The sequence below is a fragment of the Haemaphysalis longicornis genome, unplaced genomic scaffold, assembly GCF_048455015.1.
Source record: "Haemaphysalis longicornis isolate Haplotype H1 unplaced genomic scaffold, Haemaphysalis longicornis Haplotype H1 scaffold_1, whole genome shotgun sequence".
Classification (NCBI taxonomy): Eukaryota; Metazoa; Arthropoda; class Arachnida; order Ixodida; family Ixodidae; genus Haemaphysalis; species Haemaphysalis longicornis.
Window position 1 is genome coordinate 418,505,705 of NW_027526203.1, and position 16,303 is coordinate 418,522,007.

General features: G+C 48.8%; 1 protein-coding gene across 1 annotated transcript in view; it reads right to left on the minus strand.

The window, feature by feature from the left end:
* Positions 1–5,868: 5,868 nt before the first annotated feature.
* Positions 5,869–16,303, minus strand: part of LOC144155614 (uncharacterized) — a 40,532-nt gene continuing 30,097 nt past the window's right edge. The window contains exons 2-4 of the mRNA XM_077687158.1: positions 10,427–10,707; positions 8,635–8,794; positions 5,869–7,700 (exon numbers count right to left, since the gene is read on the minus strand). Of these exons, the coding sequence (XP_077543284.1) occupies positions 7,250–7,700; positions 8,635–8,794; positions 10,427–10,707 (892 nt within the window). The 3' untranslated portion in view covers positions 5,869–7,249. The remainder of the gene's footprint in view (positions 7,701–8,634; positions 8,795–10,426; positions 10,708–16,303) is intronic.

Here is a 16,303-nt window from a genome sequence, read left to right on the forward strand (position 1 = left end):
CATGAACACATGAAACACGAACACAAAAATTTGAACCCGAAACGCACAAATAGCGCGATTTCTTTCCGCGCAAGTCAAATTGACGCGTGGATTTATTACAGTAGCAAAAGCTGGGATATGTGGCTTTCGAAATATATCAATAGCGCACCATTATTGGACATTCACGAACAGTATTTTTCGCTTTTGCGCGATCTGGTTCATATTTTTCTGTACGCATTTCATTTGTCCGTCGCTGTACGTATTTAATAAGGAAACTTTTAAATATACCGGGATGCTTAGGTTACGTTAGGCTAGATAGGTTAGGTTAGGTGGGAACAGCCTTTTTTAGGCACGTGACATATGTGCGGTACAACCTGTAGAGGCTTTCCCATTTTACTCCGTACATGGTAGATGACGATGATCATCACCATCATCATCGACACCCATGTTGCTCATGCTGCTGCTTCGGTCTCGTGGTGGCGGTAACACGCATTTATTTACAAAGGATACAAAGACGCCATGTCACGCTTTAGCGAATTTGGTGTCTAGGGGAGAGGGAATAGGTCATGGGAATTGGGGTTAGATCCAATTCAAGTTTGATAGATCCAAGTTTGATAGATCCAATGGAGTAGGAAACTGAAGGAAACGGTGGAGGCCGGAGGTCTCGTATTCATGACATTCATTGAGCTTACCCACCATAGGGATATGAGAAGGCCCAAGTCTATATGTGCTAATGTTGACAGCTTTAAATTCGTGAAATCGCTTATTAAACACTATGGCTCACCTTGGCTCACCTTAAATGGCTTACATTGGTTTTGAAACCACGCTCTACATTTCCTCTTACCTTGCAACAGACGCTCGATGGCAAATGTTGTTTCCGGCAGAGTTGTTTCCGGCAGCTGCCACAGGAATTTTGCAGTTCCGGTTACAGAAGGAAAGAAAAGCACATGCACCCATCTAGGCAGGGGTTCAGCGTTAAACGTTGTCGCCTCACATCTCCGGTACTATTGTTAGGGATCTGTACACAGATACCAGCGCCGGTGGCGTACGCTGCATTTCATTTAGGGGGTGGCGGTAGGCAGATTCCAAAAAAGAAGAAGAGAGAGAGCATGTAAGAAAAAAAGTAAAAGAAAACACACAACAAAAACAAGAAAACAAAATGCCGTGAACGAGGTATCAATTAGAATTATAAACCCTGCAACACTTCTTTCAACTTTTTTCGAAGTCTTAAATGCTTGCAGAACGCAGTCAACCAACACATCCAGTACTGATAGGGGGCTGCACAGTGCCTAAGTAAAAAAATACTGTTGTATGCCAATCAGATAACTTTGAAACTTGCTCGAAAGATTTTTCTCTCTTTCCCGGTCTTGGCGTTCTTCGACCGCTGGAATTATGTCATTACAGCGGTGTAGCGGCTATTGCAGCTATGAGCGCATTCGATTGCCACTTTAAAAGAAAGCCACAAAAGCCCATCAGAAATGAAAGGCGGATCTGCTGCGACGAGCAAATCACGCAGTGTCGCTCCGCGCTGGCGATAACTACACCTTTCCCAGTGCTTCCATACGCGAAGGAAAGAGTGAAAGCGCTTATCGGTAGTGTTGCAGAGTCCCTTTAAAAATAAAACTTACGGATGCCGTGGGCGTACCCTCTCTCAAAGGCAGTGCTGTGGTTCAGCTTTACCACAGTACACTACGCTGACTAATCCATTGATCCAACGAAGGATGTTTCGACGAATCACGATGTTGCAAGCATGCGATTTGTCTCAAAAGTGTGGTCTGCGCTGCGGCCTCACGCAATGCAAGCACGACGTTCTGTATCGTAGATCACATTTTCGGTCAAATGATATGCACAGGGCTTCCGTTCGCCGAATGCGCTTTGTTGGCGGCATGGATTGGTCACTCGAGTGCATTGTGGTGCAGCTGAACCATGGGCTGCTTGCCTTAGGGTGACGTGATTTTAGGATTGTTTTCTTCCTCTTGTGTTTTTTTTTTTTCGGGGCATTACAGAATGGCGTTTCGTCTTGTTGAGAGCAGACATTGAAGCCGCGCACGGTTGGTACACAACTTGCTGCAGATAAGAATAATCCGTAGTCGTTATTTGACGATAGCCATAGCTAAGCCTCGTCCATTTCGCCCTCCCCCTTGGCTCGAAAATTTCGGGAGGAGGGGGTCGGGGGTTGGGGGGCGTTCTCCAAAGCTTACGCCGGTGCCAGCCACTTGAGTCCAGTTACTGGCCTCTGAATGAGCCATTGCGTGTTATAAACGGCCAGCCCTATACGCGTGCCCCTGATAACTTACCGCTATCGAAGGGTATAGCTCCGTGCCCGAATCAAAAGGGCACAGCTGATGGATACCGGGGCATGTGCACATTGCAACAGACCCCATAGGCGTGTCGTCTCGCAACATCTTCGCCGTGACGATGTTGACGACGCAGGCCACAAAGGCTGATGCTGAAAGATTAGTGTGGGTTTCAGGCTGAATAACCTCGACAAGTGTTTCGAGGGACTCCTTTGACAATGAGGCTTTACGAGCTGAAAGTACTCATGTAGACAAAATAAAAGTTTGTATTATTCGAAAGATTTCGTGCTTTATAGTGCCCCCAGAGCTTGTCCGAATGCAAACAATGTTTTATTCACGGAGAAATTAATTATTTTAAGTAAAAATTTTGATTTTCCCGCTGAATCGTGCGTTTTCGTGGCCTGCAATGACATCACCGGAACCGACCGCTCTGCAGCCGATTGTGAAGCCTTGTTTACCGTTAGTGAACATAGATGGCGCCACTATACCACGGCAAGCCGTTTTCTGCTTTTGGTTTGTTTTTGACGGTATTTACAACTGGCTTATTTTTGTTCAGGGAGAAAATATTTGTTTCGTGAAACATAGTGCTCGCTCTACAAATATGGCCACGTAAGACACCGTTGCTTGCGTCAATCGGCCAGTGTCGTCTGAGACAACCCCAAAGCCCCGCAGTCCTGTGCAGCTAAACCAAGCATAGTGCACGCAGTACGCATCGGTACTTCTATGTTTACGTGTGCTTTCGTAACTTCCACTGTTTGTCCCACCATTCTTAAGGCTTTAAAAAGAATTTGCCGTAAATTTAAGCGCAAATAGCTCGTTCGGCAAGCTTATAAGCTCTGCCTAATTTGATTGATTGATTGATTGATTGTAGGGTTTAACGCGCCGACGCAACGCAGACGATGAGGCGCGCCGTAGTGGAGGGCTCCGGATTAATTTTGACCACCTGGGGATCTTTATCGTGCGCCGAAATCTCGTACACACGGGCGTTTTTGCTTTTCGCCTCCATCAGAAAAGCGGCCGCCGCGGCCGGGAATCGAACCCGCGACCTCGTGCTCAGCAGCGCAACGCCTTAGCCACTGAGCCACCGCGGCGGGTCTCTGCCTAATTTGCGTTTGCTTTTGCCGCCGTCCGCCAATCGCAGAACTGGCTGGTATGACATCATAGGTTCTGTTGCGGGAAATGAGCTAGTGGGTCGCATAGCCATTCCCTTTTTCCTTAATTATGTAGCTTATTTGAGCGAAGTTTACGTTAAAAGTGGTGTCAGTGTGATTCTAACGAGGCAATCTATCGAACTTGTGTTTTCTCTTCATGGCTCCTTTAAACCTGGACTACGAGTCATGTCGAAGTAAAGTCTACGGGTTAATTTAGACTTCCTTGCAAGAGGCCCGCAGTACCTAAGACCAGGAAATGAGCCCTCGGCGCACGCGCGCGCGCGCGCACGCACGCACGCACGCACGCACGCACGCACGCATGCACGCATAGAACACTTCCGGTTCTTCATACCTTTCCGAGGGGCACTAATGCCGCATTGTCGAGTCGAGGGGATAGGGTTTCGTGTTTCTCAAAAATATCCTTTTCACTTCTCGTTTTAGTTAGAGAACCTCAGCGCTTTGCTTTTATCTTAATTGCCTTCCGGAGTTTTGTGGCTTTCTGTATGTCATAACGTGGCATGTATAATAATCGCAATATCTGGTATATAGTTTTATGGCATTTGGCCGCGTATGCAATATTGTCGTTTTCTTATTTTTTCATTGCTCATTTACGACGTAGATGTTGTCGCTGAATAGACTGCAAATAGCGCAGCCAGTCAATGCCACGTAACTATTGATAGATCACTTTTTGGAAGACCCAGGCGGAGTAAGTTTCAGCGAAAGGGAAATTTGAGATTCATTTTAAGTGTATGTCAAATTTCCCCTTCGCAGAAACCTGATTATGCTAGGTAATCTCCTCCTCAGATCTACCGCCATGTAACATTTCACGGAACCCTCTAACCTACAATTTTCGGAACAATCGTGATCTCCTGTCCTTGGGGCCCCAGCTCTCCTGCAAAGCATGGTCCTCACTTGCCTGCGTTTTCAGTGTTTGTTTCATTTAATTTTATTATACGAAGAACTCTGTCGCAAAAAACCGAAGAGGAAGCCAGCTAAATTACAAAAAAGGGACGCTATGATTTTTACTGCCTGCTTGTGGCTACACAAAGCGGCGGTTCATTCCACGTTACATTCTGACAGCAACGAGGAAAGTCCGTTGGAGTTTGTATTGAATCTCGCATGCCTCCGGTTCATCCCCAAGTGTTTTGGCCCACCCCTGCAGGTTACCCGACGCTTCATTCGCTCTCCTGTACTCAGTGACGTATAGCCAAAAATATTTTTTGGTGGGTGGTATACCCCGGCGGTCGAAAAAAAAAATAACAGTCTGCGCCGAAACAATAGCTTATTCGAATTTTCACATTTAAATTTATAGATGGAGTGTGTAACAAACATGGGCGGAAAAAAGGCCGAAGGGAGATGGTGGATACGCCACATATTTTTTTTTGGAAGGGGGGGGGGTGTTCTGATATCGAAACACTCCCCCCCCCCCCTTCCCCCCCCCCCCCCCGGCCTTGGCCTTGCCTGCACGTGTGCTTCCGAGGGTATTCTACCGTCACCGCCGCCTAATCTTGAAAAGATTTCGCGCCACAAGTTACACGAGCGAGGAGATCGTTAAATCGCGCAGGATTATTAACGCACGGGCGTTCAGTCTATCCCTCGACCCCAAGAAGAAAATGGCCAAGAATCGAAACCGTAACATCGGGCTCAGTAGTCCGAAGTCTGAGACCCTGAGGCACCGCGGTGAATGGGCTACTCCTATTCGCCGACCGACCCAATTAGACAGTGCAGTAACGTTTGCATTAAATTCACGCTCGTGAAGCAAACGCACGCGTTTATGCAACAGCGGCCAGATGAGAACAGAGCTTTCCGGGAGCGAATTCGATGATGCGAGTGGCAGCAAAAAAGAAAAAAGAAGCATCGTCATCTTGCGGCCAGAACAGTGTGTTCCTACCAAGTCACTGAACCAGAATAAGACGCGACGCCGCCCTTCTTAGCGACCTTCCCAGAGAGTCCGTGTTTATACAGACAACAACCCTTGGGTAAAAATGGTCACGCAGATTGTGCTCACCTTGGTTAAACACGCCTTGTTTCGGCCTCTAGTATCGCGAGGTTTTTTATGTTTTGCAAGCCTGGCAACTCCCGCCAACGGAGCGACCTTCGAGTTATGGCTGCATTCAGGTTTTCTATCTATGAGGCGTCGAGGAAGTCCGAATGTCCCGCTTGCGCATCGGCTCATTCAGGGCTGGGTATTTGTTTATTTGCTTCATTTGATTGCGGCGCTGCTGAAAATTGCGCTAGATATAAACCCAGGAAGCTTCTGGACCTTTGTGGGTCCTTTGGAAGATTAACATTGGACTGGGTTGGAACATTAACAAGTGCAGCGTCGCCTCGAAATGTGATGGAATAAAATTGCCACGACGCGTGCTCTCCGCTCAGTTTCACCGAAAAGTGCTCTTTAGCTTATTTCGATGAACACACACAGAAAAACACCGACACGCACAAAGTAGTAATTCTATTCTTTATTTCAAAATAAGTGCTATATGTATGCAGCGAGAGCACACGTCACTTAAATCTCAATTGCGCACTCCCCCTGAGATGCGGATAAAATAGACACGGGACTGTCATGAAGGAGTTAGGCGCTGGCTTCAACGGCCAACTTCATCCCCAAGCTTCGCGGGGAAGAAGAAAAACCGCCAAATCCCGGGCGACAAAGCCAGACTCCGTACAATTCAGTTAACCTCATTCTGATTTTGAATGTGACGCATACACCGGCATACCCACGCGAGCTTTTGTTTTTCGTCCCGTGCTAGCAGGGGACGTTTGTTATACTGAGAAGATCGGGAACAGGTACGGCACAGGTGCTTTTCTCTCAGTAAGCAGCACTGCAGTAAAATAAAATATTTTAATAATGGCAAAAGCTGCACCGGCAAATTGAAGCCAGAAAGGCACCATTTTTTCCAAGCGACGACACCACTCTTTTGGACGAACACAATACTTTTCGGATGTCCACTAGACTATGTGGACGCAGACCATGATGTAGACGCTCCCTCATTTGGTTTTGCTGCATTTCTGTACACCAGGTGCATACTACGCACTTTATGCGATCTTTCGAAATATAGTGAATCCCCCACAAAGAAGCGACTGATGATGATGATATGACTATGCCTGAAGTATTCTCTTATAAATTGGGGTGATGTAAATTCCATCTCGCTCGCATACGTTATTTACCTACTGCTAGTTATCTTTTTTCTATCTTGGCCCCTATTTGCTTTTAGTTATGCCCTGAAGATAACCATGGTTGTGACGGCCATCAATCGGCGATTTTCCTACTTTTTCTTCTGGAATACTGTAATCGCCTACAGGCTAATTTCCACTACAGATAAATTAGCGCTTCCTTGAACGGCAAAGCCCACTGCTGTAGGAAGGCGGGCTTTCCTTCCATTTCAGGGCTGGATGAATACTTGAAATTTATTACAACGTGATTGACGGTTCCAGCATATTTTCCACAGCATACACATGCTTCATAGCCCAAGTGTGGCTTCTGCGCCTAAAGCCCCGAAACTTTTCTAGCTTTTTTTTTTTTTTTTGCGTTCTACACCAGCATCCCTTGGGGATTTCCGGTTCTTCCGCCTCAGTGTCTCACCTTGAAAATGCCCTTGCTTTTGCCGCTACTAAAATATTATAGTTCACTGTGGCAGTACTGCGTGTCACAAACCACGTTGCATTGCGCACGGTCACTATCAACAAACAGCCACCATGTGTGCACCAATGGGAGCCCCATGAGGCCGTGACATGTGCGCGTACGTATAAGGGAGTGCGGCAGTCCTCGCTTCTCTGCGAAAAAAAAAAAATGCGTGCAACACTCGGCGACGTCCTTGGGCACTACGTGGTCGAAGCGTTGGAGTCGGCCACGACCGTTGAAGCAGGGCAGCCGCCCTGGCGAATCTCGGCCGCAAGCTTGGACTTTTTCATCTCCCAAAACTCCATCTGCGACCGGAGCACGCTCATCTGGAGCTCGTGCTGGACTTTGTGGTACTGGATCTGGCGGCGCACCTTCTCCTTCTGCAGTTCCACCAGGTCCTCTTCCCACTTGCGCTTCCGTAAACTGCCGACCAGCTCCGGTGCGGCGCCGTGCGCCTCGTGCTGCTGGAGGGGGTGGTGGTGGTTGTGGCCGCCCGTGTCGTCCTCGCTGCCAATGACGGGCTGAAAGGCGCGGCTGTCCAGGGCATGCGGGGCACACTCAGCTGCCTCGCTCGCCGGATGCATCCTGTCGCCCCTGGACATCGGCGCTCCGTCGCCGGAGGACTCTTCCTCCAGCTCTGTGGTGACCAAGCTGCAAACGAAGCTGCCAATTAGTTCACCCATGGGTCGCCAAGTTGCGAATAGAGTCGCCGATAATTTCACCCATGGGCACCTAAGGTACCCCCTTCCCCCTTCGCAACGGATGCGCAGAGGCGTCCGTACGTACACTGAACAAACGCTAGCCGCTCACGACGGACCTTCTCACGCGCTAAACCAAACTGAGTGCATTGAAAATCAATATGCACACAATGTAAACAGAACTTCTCACAGAGATATTCCTTTAAACGCTAGTCAGAGTCTTTATTCATTGTTTCCGGCGGTACGTTTGTTGTACAGTGCACCGTCAACCTGTTTCCGTGCGTAGGGCAACCCCGTCGCCATGTCCCTGAAGACAACCCCTCACTTCTTAAATTAGGTGCCACTTGACTAGACATACTTTGTCTGCTCGAAATCTTCTGACAGCTACGAACACGCAAGTTGAAAAAAAAAAATGCTTCCCTCGATCTTGCCCTGCAAATAGGTTCCTTTATATTTTTGTGCGAACTCTACAAATGCATGGCAGTGTTCAGCCATCAGCGGTACTGTTCTTCGCCCACGTCGTACTCAGGCAATATTGAAATGTCGTCTCCCGTATTGGCAGCACGCAGAAAGATGTATTCAAATAAAAAAAAAAGCGGTAAGTTTATTTCAGGCATGGTTATCACTTTGTGACGTGATTAGACGGGCGCAAGACTGCGCATCTGCAATATCACCATCGCCAGCACTTCGTTCTGGCGCTAAATTCATGTCACGCCTGTGAAGGCTGTTTCGAAACATGACCGGACAGAAGCGGCTTAGGATGAGCTCTGAAGACACACGTGACTTATTACGTATGCAACACCAGCCCTGTGGTTACTTAATGTGTATTATGTAACGGTGAATCGCCGCTATGCCGCCAAAGGCTTGGCTCCTTCCTGCGTACGTACCTCGACACTTCGTCAATGTACCCGCCAGCGTTCGGGTGCTCAGCCAGAGAGGGCACATCTGCTGCGGCGAGGCCATTCGCACATTCCAGCGACGCCGGGAAATCCTCGCAGACTATAGACAGAGCCAGCTGGTAGGCCGGAGCCAAGTCTGACAGATTGCCTGCAGCAAAGGGACAGTAGTAGTCACGCAGGCTGAAACAGCCAGTCTACCCAGCGTTCACTGTCTTGACGCGAGAGCCCTAGAGCAGGGGTCGACAACCTTTTGAGGCGGAGGTCCCAGTTGGATGAAGCCTACGCGGCGGGGGCTGGGCGGAAAATAAAGGGGGGGAGGGGGGGATCGACTTTAACGAACGGCGAATTAATAATTATGTCAACAAATTCGGCGAATTGACAATAATGTACAAAACTGGAATAGAAATCATGGTTATTTTCAATAATACTGCCCCGCGGGCCGCAGGTTGCCGACCCCTGCCCTAGAGGATAAGTTCACTGAGTTTAACAATAATTCACTACCGATCGAAGCAAACAGCAGATATGCAGCCACGCCCCAGTTTCAACACTGCCGAATGGCCAAGACAATGATTATAAAATTGGGGGGACGATTAAGCTCCGCCTTAAGCATGGCCGGAACGCGACAGCGTTATCGGGCCCCGTTCGTATACCGCTTGAAAACTTTCCGAGCGGCGAAAACTTGCCACTTCTGCCCGCATGCCACTAGCTAGGGCAGCGCCTTACAATTCCGGAGGCTGCAGTGGGCGCCGCAAGGTGGGGCTAGGGGATTTTTCGCTCACGGTCAACGCCAACGACGACGACGGCTTTTCTGCGACACGGGGCTCTTAACGATATGCGTTAAAGTTCAGTCAAGTCCTCCTCTCCAGCACCAGTAGTAGCATCCTTTTAAAGAATGAGACAACGAAAATTGGGAATTAACGAATCATGATTTTCACAAAATTGCAGCAGGACTGCATCATCTCAACGAATGTTGCAAAAACCGCAAGAGTCACCGACGCAAAACACGAAAAAAGAAATCGCGTTCCGGGAAGCGCAGGCTGGCCGTCCAGCCAGTTATCACTCCACCCCGCCCTGTCCTTCCGGCTCGGAGAAGCTTCTGTCATGCTTGGGCGGCTTTCTCGATAGCTGCTGCTTTGACAACGTGGAAAGTGCGGCGGAGACGCGAGGAGAACGCCTTAAATTAGCGCTTAAATCCCGAGAACCAGAAACAAGCAACAGCCCGCTAAATGGAAGCAGGCTGTTCGGGCTAGTCAATGCCGCTGTTGTGAAGGCTTCAAGGTGGATAGTAAACCCTAAGTTGCGCCACCCATCTCGGGAATCCACGTGCACTATAAAAATTCATATCAAGCGCACATAAACGACTCCTGACATGTCCTATGACCAACGCGTTCCAAATGCAGCGACAGAGTCGCTTGTCTGGACGAGAAGGAACAAACCCCTCTATGCTTCGAGATTGTAGGCAGTTGGAGGAAATTTATTGGCATATGCTCATCTTACGATGCTTTTTATTCCACAAGCCGTGTTCCGTAAGGGTTTTGCTGCTTAGTTTCGGCAGCCTCATTATCTGCCCCGCTAGCATAAAAAAAGGAAAGGAAAAAAGAAAAGCTGGACATCAGAGGCCAACCGGAACATCTGAAAAGGTCTGAAAAGACCGACCCTTTTTTGCGTCTTCCCTATACGTTTCGAAGCCAACATTAACCGGTACATGAAGGAAAAGTGCAGCAACATGCAGCACGGACTATTTCCAAAGGAGCCGCAAACAGTGGGAGACATCACTTACCGGATCTTTTCTGGATGTTGAGCGCGGCCTTCTTGGCCAGCATGATGGTCTTCTCCCACTTCCGCTTCAGCTGGTCCATGGTCTTCCTGGTGTGCGGCGTGAAGCAGCGCGCGTTGACCACCTCGGTGATCTCGATCCAACACTCACGCTTCTGCAGGTTGGTCACATTCTCCGAGGCCTTGGCGCGAAGGATGTCTTTACGCTTCCAGTACTCGGTGATGAGCACCAGCAGGTCGTTCTCCGTCCAGCTGGGCGTCTTGGGCTCCAGGCTCTCCATGCACCTGCGCGCGTATACGCAAAACATCGCCACGAAATAAATGCGCAAGAATATGGCGCAATTGGAGAATAAAACTATAACCGCTACAGTTCAATAGAAAAAGTAGTTCTCAAGCATGGAAATGGGGAATTTGTCGCAAATTCGCCATTAGAAAAAGCCATCTCTTTTTGGCGATGAACATGATTGTTACCATTTCAGTCAGAAGGCGAGCTCTCGAGATAATGTAATCCCTCGTTATAAGGAAGTCAGCGGGACGGCAAAAATTTTCGTTATAAGCTGTATTTTGATATAAGCGACTACTCGAGAAAACTAAAGTAGTTGAGCTTTATTTGCACCACAACTGCGACGAATCAAAGCACAATGTATCCATTGAAGCACAACTTTATTCAGGTGCAAAAAAGGCAGCGAGCATTGGCTGTTTCATGTTTTTGCCAGGCGCGAGTAACCCCGCTCTAATCTGACCAAACAGTGACTGGCGTCCGAACGCCTCGCAGACTGCAGAGCGAATGAGGAGGAGAAGGCAGCGGCCACTTTTATAGGGGTGAGAGTGGGAGGGGGTAACAGAACGCTACGAGAGCTTCGCGATGAAGAGCGCCGCAAATTCCACAGCTGGAATCTGAGGTTGTGTTTGTTGAGCTCAAAAAACGATTCCCGCTCATTGTGGGTACACAGAACAACCATGAAAACTGACCGGTTTTGCACTAGGACCTTTGCATGACTACTGGGCAATTTTTTCCCGGGGTGTGCAGCCATGAAGTTTGCAAAATGAGTTTTTGGGCGCCCCGCTCTCGACGACACTTTTAATTCTACGCTTCGTGTGTAAGTGTTCGCGCACCGTCGCGTCCACACCCTTGACCAATGTGTAAAAACAAAATTCAATCACCCTAGCACACAGTTCGACCGTTTGTCTTAAATTGGATGGCGCAAACCGAGTATGACCGGCTCGAGAAAATCGCCGGGGAAACACCAGCTTGTCAACTCGTGACCGCCTGACTCGCCGCTGCGGGTCGCCACCGCTGGGTCGCCGCCGCTGGTTCGCCGCCGCTCGGCGACGCCTTCGCTCGCCACTTCGCTCTAAGCGGGTCCAGCTCTTCGTGCGCTTCGAATATATGAGGCCTAAAATGCATGCGTTTTGGTTGGGACCAGAAGAAATTTCGAATAAAGCGATATTTCGAGTAAAGCCATCTCGTTATAACGAGGGATTACTGTATTTGCTAAATAACTCTCTACGTTGAAAAAAGCCCCACATCGTTAAGCTGGACGGAGCATGAGCCGATCGGATTTGTTCGCTACCCATTACTGAAGCGATGAAAATACCACCCGTAAGTATTTCTACCGATGCATCTGTATCTTAATGCCTTTAAGAACTGCAGTTCACACCCTCGTCTAAGGCAAGTGTATGGGGAATAATAGACCAACTTGAAACAACGGACTTGTATAATGTGTTTGCTTTCTGCATTGTGTGACAGCTCCCAACAAACGAGAAGTCAAAAAGGATGCGTATGGCACGTAACCTGTGCACGCTAAGGAGCAGTGAAGGCTTAGAAAACGTCAGGAATCAAATAGTAAAACTAGTCATGGTCGCGTAACGGTGCAGATTCAGGGCTGTGGCCCGAAATTGGTAACCGGGCATGATAGACGTCGCCACTTTTTTTTTTGTACTTTTTTTCCCGCTCTGAGCACCTTCGCTCACCACCTATCCACTATACCGCTTACCTCTTAACATTCGCTGCCGGGAGCCCCCGCAAGCAGGCATATCTCGAATGGTCAAAAACAGCGCCTTCATAAACCACTGCTGCATGCGACCAACTTGACGGTCAAACAATCACACAAATACACGCACCGAAAACATTTAATTCACCGCCTAGCAACTATATATATATCCCTCCATCCATACAGTAAGCTAACATTTCGCTCCAGCCTGAAGAGTTGCTGCATTTTTTAAGGCTCAGATTTGAGGAAATCTCACGAGCGACAGGATGGGGCGGTCCGCTCCTGCAACGACCGTGCCGGCTGCAGCGAGCGCGCGCCAGTCGCTGCTGGGGCTTTAGAAGAGGTAGGTGCTTGCGTGAGCAAGTTCTGAGTGCCGATTTAAACCACGAGAGGGAAATCCGGCGTAAATTTACTATGGCCTCTGAAACATTTGGCAAACATTCTGGTGTAATGAACACTAAGCAGCATCTGTAACTAAAAAGAAGGGTATACAATCAAGGTGTACTCTGGGGCAGACTTTTAGCAGAGAAACCTGGGGACTTACTAGCAAGTCCCCAGTCCCGTACTAAGTCGCATACCAAGTCCCCAGTTCTTAGTAAGAACATTGACAGAAAACCTAAGCAGTCCAGCCAGCCTTGGAAGGAAGAATGATAGGAGTAATTGGCTTAAGATACGAATCGAGGGACCTGGACTAGGGAGCAAACCGGGGCGGAAGACATTGTCGCTCAAATTAAGAGGAAGAAGTAGACTTGGGCTTGGCATTGTTACGATTCAGCGTGCCGTTACCCTGTTCGCGCGTGCTGCAAGTTTTGTGCAGTACTCTTGTGCTTTGCGAAAAAGGCTACCCTCCCCGAACTACGTGCGCCTGCCGCGAGGGGCCCGTTGGCTGTGACTCAAGCCGTTCCAGCTACAAAATATAAAAACAAACTGTTCATGTCGAGACGTGCCCAGGCGAAGCGGACGCTGCTCGACGACATCTCTTCCACTTTCTTAGGCTCAACGTGCGCGACTACTGCTTGTGTAGTCGCGCACGTTGAGTGTTTGTGTATTCGTACTCTTTTCGTGCCGCGTGCAAAAGCACAAGGAAAGCAGCGAAGCCGTTACTGCTTGTGTGTATAAATCCAGTGCTTTCTGTGGCCGCTAGCAGACCGCATCTTGCTGATGTTAGATGCGCTACCCTGCTTGAGTCCGGCTGTAACCTTGCCCGTAAGGGTATTGTCTCTGTATCGTCGCAGTTCATCTGTAGCCATGCAGTTAATTTGTTCGGTTTTGCCTTCGGCTTTCTGTCGTCAGCACCAAGGTGCTTTTGCTGGCCGCGCGACCACCAACCAGGCTACCACACATGACGGAGGCGACGGAGCCCGGTTCGGGGACGCCTTCGCGAATGTAACAGAGTGTAATGAGGAGAACTAACAACCGGTGGACCCCTAGAATAACGGAGTGGCTACCGAGAAAAGGGTGTAGAAGTAGGGGCAGACCGACAACCCAATGAAGGGACGAGATGAGCGAATTTGGAGGCAAAGGATGGGTTCGGGCAGCGCAAGGTAGGAGCAGTTGGAAGTCATTTGGAGAGGCCTTTATACTGCCATGGACGTAGAATAGGCTGATTATGATGCTGATGATGATGATGATGATGATGATGATATATTAAAGAACTACAACCGTAGCTTAGGACGCCGTACTTATTCTTGTGTACTATTTACTACCAAAAAAGGGGGGAGGGGGAGGTTGGGTGAAGTGATTTCATTTCGTCAAAACCGATTTGACACCACTTGAATCGCATTACAAGCGCAGACCCTACCGCATCACTAGGAATGATCGCCAACGTGGTAGCCGTCGCTACTCAGCGGAGCACAATGATGCCTCCGCCGCTCGCTCATCACCAGTGGCATAGCCAGAAATATATTTCGGGGGTGTTAAGCGCCACTAAAAAACAAATAAGAAGAAGCGAGACTACGCTAGACGCTTAAACAAACGTCACTTGCTTGCATGCACGAATTTCGGGGGGTGTTCTGATGCCGAAACAGCCCTTCTGGCTACGCCCCTGCTAGGCACAAAAGCGCTATACTTGCCACCATGGAGGAAAGAAAAGCTCTTTTTTCCTCCATGCCTGCCACCAATAACGTGCTGCAGCAACACGCGATGCGAAAGGCGTTTGGAAAATAAAGAAAGCTAGCCTTTTAGCAACCCAACGTATACCAAGCGCTTCAGAGGTTTCTGCACGGCGCAACACGCTGCATTTTAAACCACGCATCTTCTCCGGCAGTTCCATCTTCCCTCGACGTGCCTTGCCTGTCAACTTCAAGCACGCGCTTCTTGGTTACCATTCCGCTACATGCACACGCGGTTACCTTGGTAGTATTCTTATTCCGTGGCAGGTTCTCTGCGCGCCCCGCGCAAACTCTTTCAATAAGGCTTCATTAGTGAGCGCATCATCATCGTCATCATCATCACTTTATCAATTTCATTTATTCTCATATATCTGGTATAGCAAGCTAGGTGCCTTTGCCAGGCTCCCCTCACAGTACCATTATAGATTATATTCTCTCTCTCCTCGGAATAATGGGCCTTTGTTTCGCTTCATTTATCCGTCTTGGCTGCTTAGTTCAAAATTGCAGTTTGTTAAAAAGCCAGGAGTTTAAAGTCAATGCCAAATAAGAAACGCGACCAGTGTTGCTGACTGCGCTTATGGTCACTACATCCAACGAATCATTAGATCCACTAGGTCACGTGATGCCCGAGTCAGAAGAGCCAACGAGTCAATAGATCCATCCGAGTCACTAGATCCAACGCGTCAATAGCTCCAAAGAGTCAGTACATCCATACGAGTCCCTAAATCTAATGCGTCACTAGATCCAACGAGTCCTTACATCCAACGCGAAGAACCGCGCTTGCTCATCTTTCTTGGGGTTGGGTGCGCATTGTGTTTTTCAGTTTTATTTTATTTTTGGCTAAATCGAGTGAGGATGTTGCATAAGATCAATCTTTTTGGTTTTGCTCGTTCGTTTTACAATTCTGGCAGTTACACAATCCCACAATCTCCCCGTTGAGGTAGTGAATGCGCGTCTAGCGTTAAAGGGGCCCTGAACTGAAAAACCCGTTGACTAATATCGGTTAAGCACACAGGGTCAATACTGTCGGCAGCACCAACTGTTCGTTTAATGAAAGGAAAAAAGGCGAAATAATGGTATTGCCATCCCATACAAATTCTCACATTACGACTAGTGACTTACCAGTCACGAAAGATGAAAGCGGATCAGTGAAGTTTGTTTAACATTCGTCTTTTTAAGGAATAGTAAAGTAAAGGCCCGGAAATGTAAACTCCGTACTGGCAACGTTTGCTCAAGACATGTTAGAAAAGGTACGAAAGGTACGAAAGGCACAACAGTTCAGCATTTGCATATGGTCGCAGTGCTTGCAGTTTTGCCTTCAACCATTTTTGCCCCGGTGCATAACTGTAGTCAAATGAACTATGTAGGCCGCGTTACATGGCTGCGACAGAAGCGCAGCGAACCCAGTTTCTGTCGCGTCAACGTCATGCGAACGGTATACGCTGCGCTCGGAAGTCGCAGCGAAGTCACAGCGCCAGCAGGCTTGGTCGCGTTATCTCGCCGCTGCGCTAGCTCGCTGCGATTCGCTTCTGGCGCAGCCATGTAAACATAAGGGGGAATGCGCAAGACACGTCTTTTCTTGCTGCCAGCGGTACTTTCGACAACCACACGAACGATTGGGCGACCAATCACCCGCCTGTTCTGCCGCTCACCAGACACCCCAAGTGACACTCGATAAAGCGCGCGCCTATCGGCATCTTCCATCTGGCCGCCCTTGATAACCGGCGAACATCGGCGGGAGTACAGGCAACAAGCGCAAACCAAGGAATTGTAGGC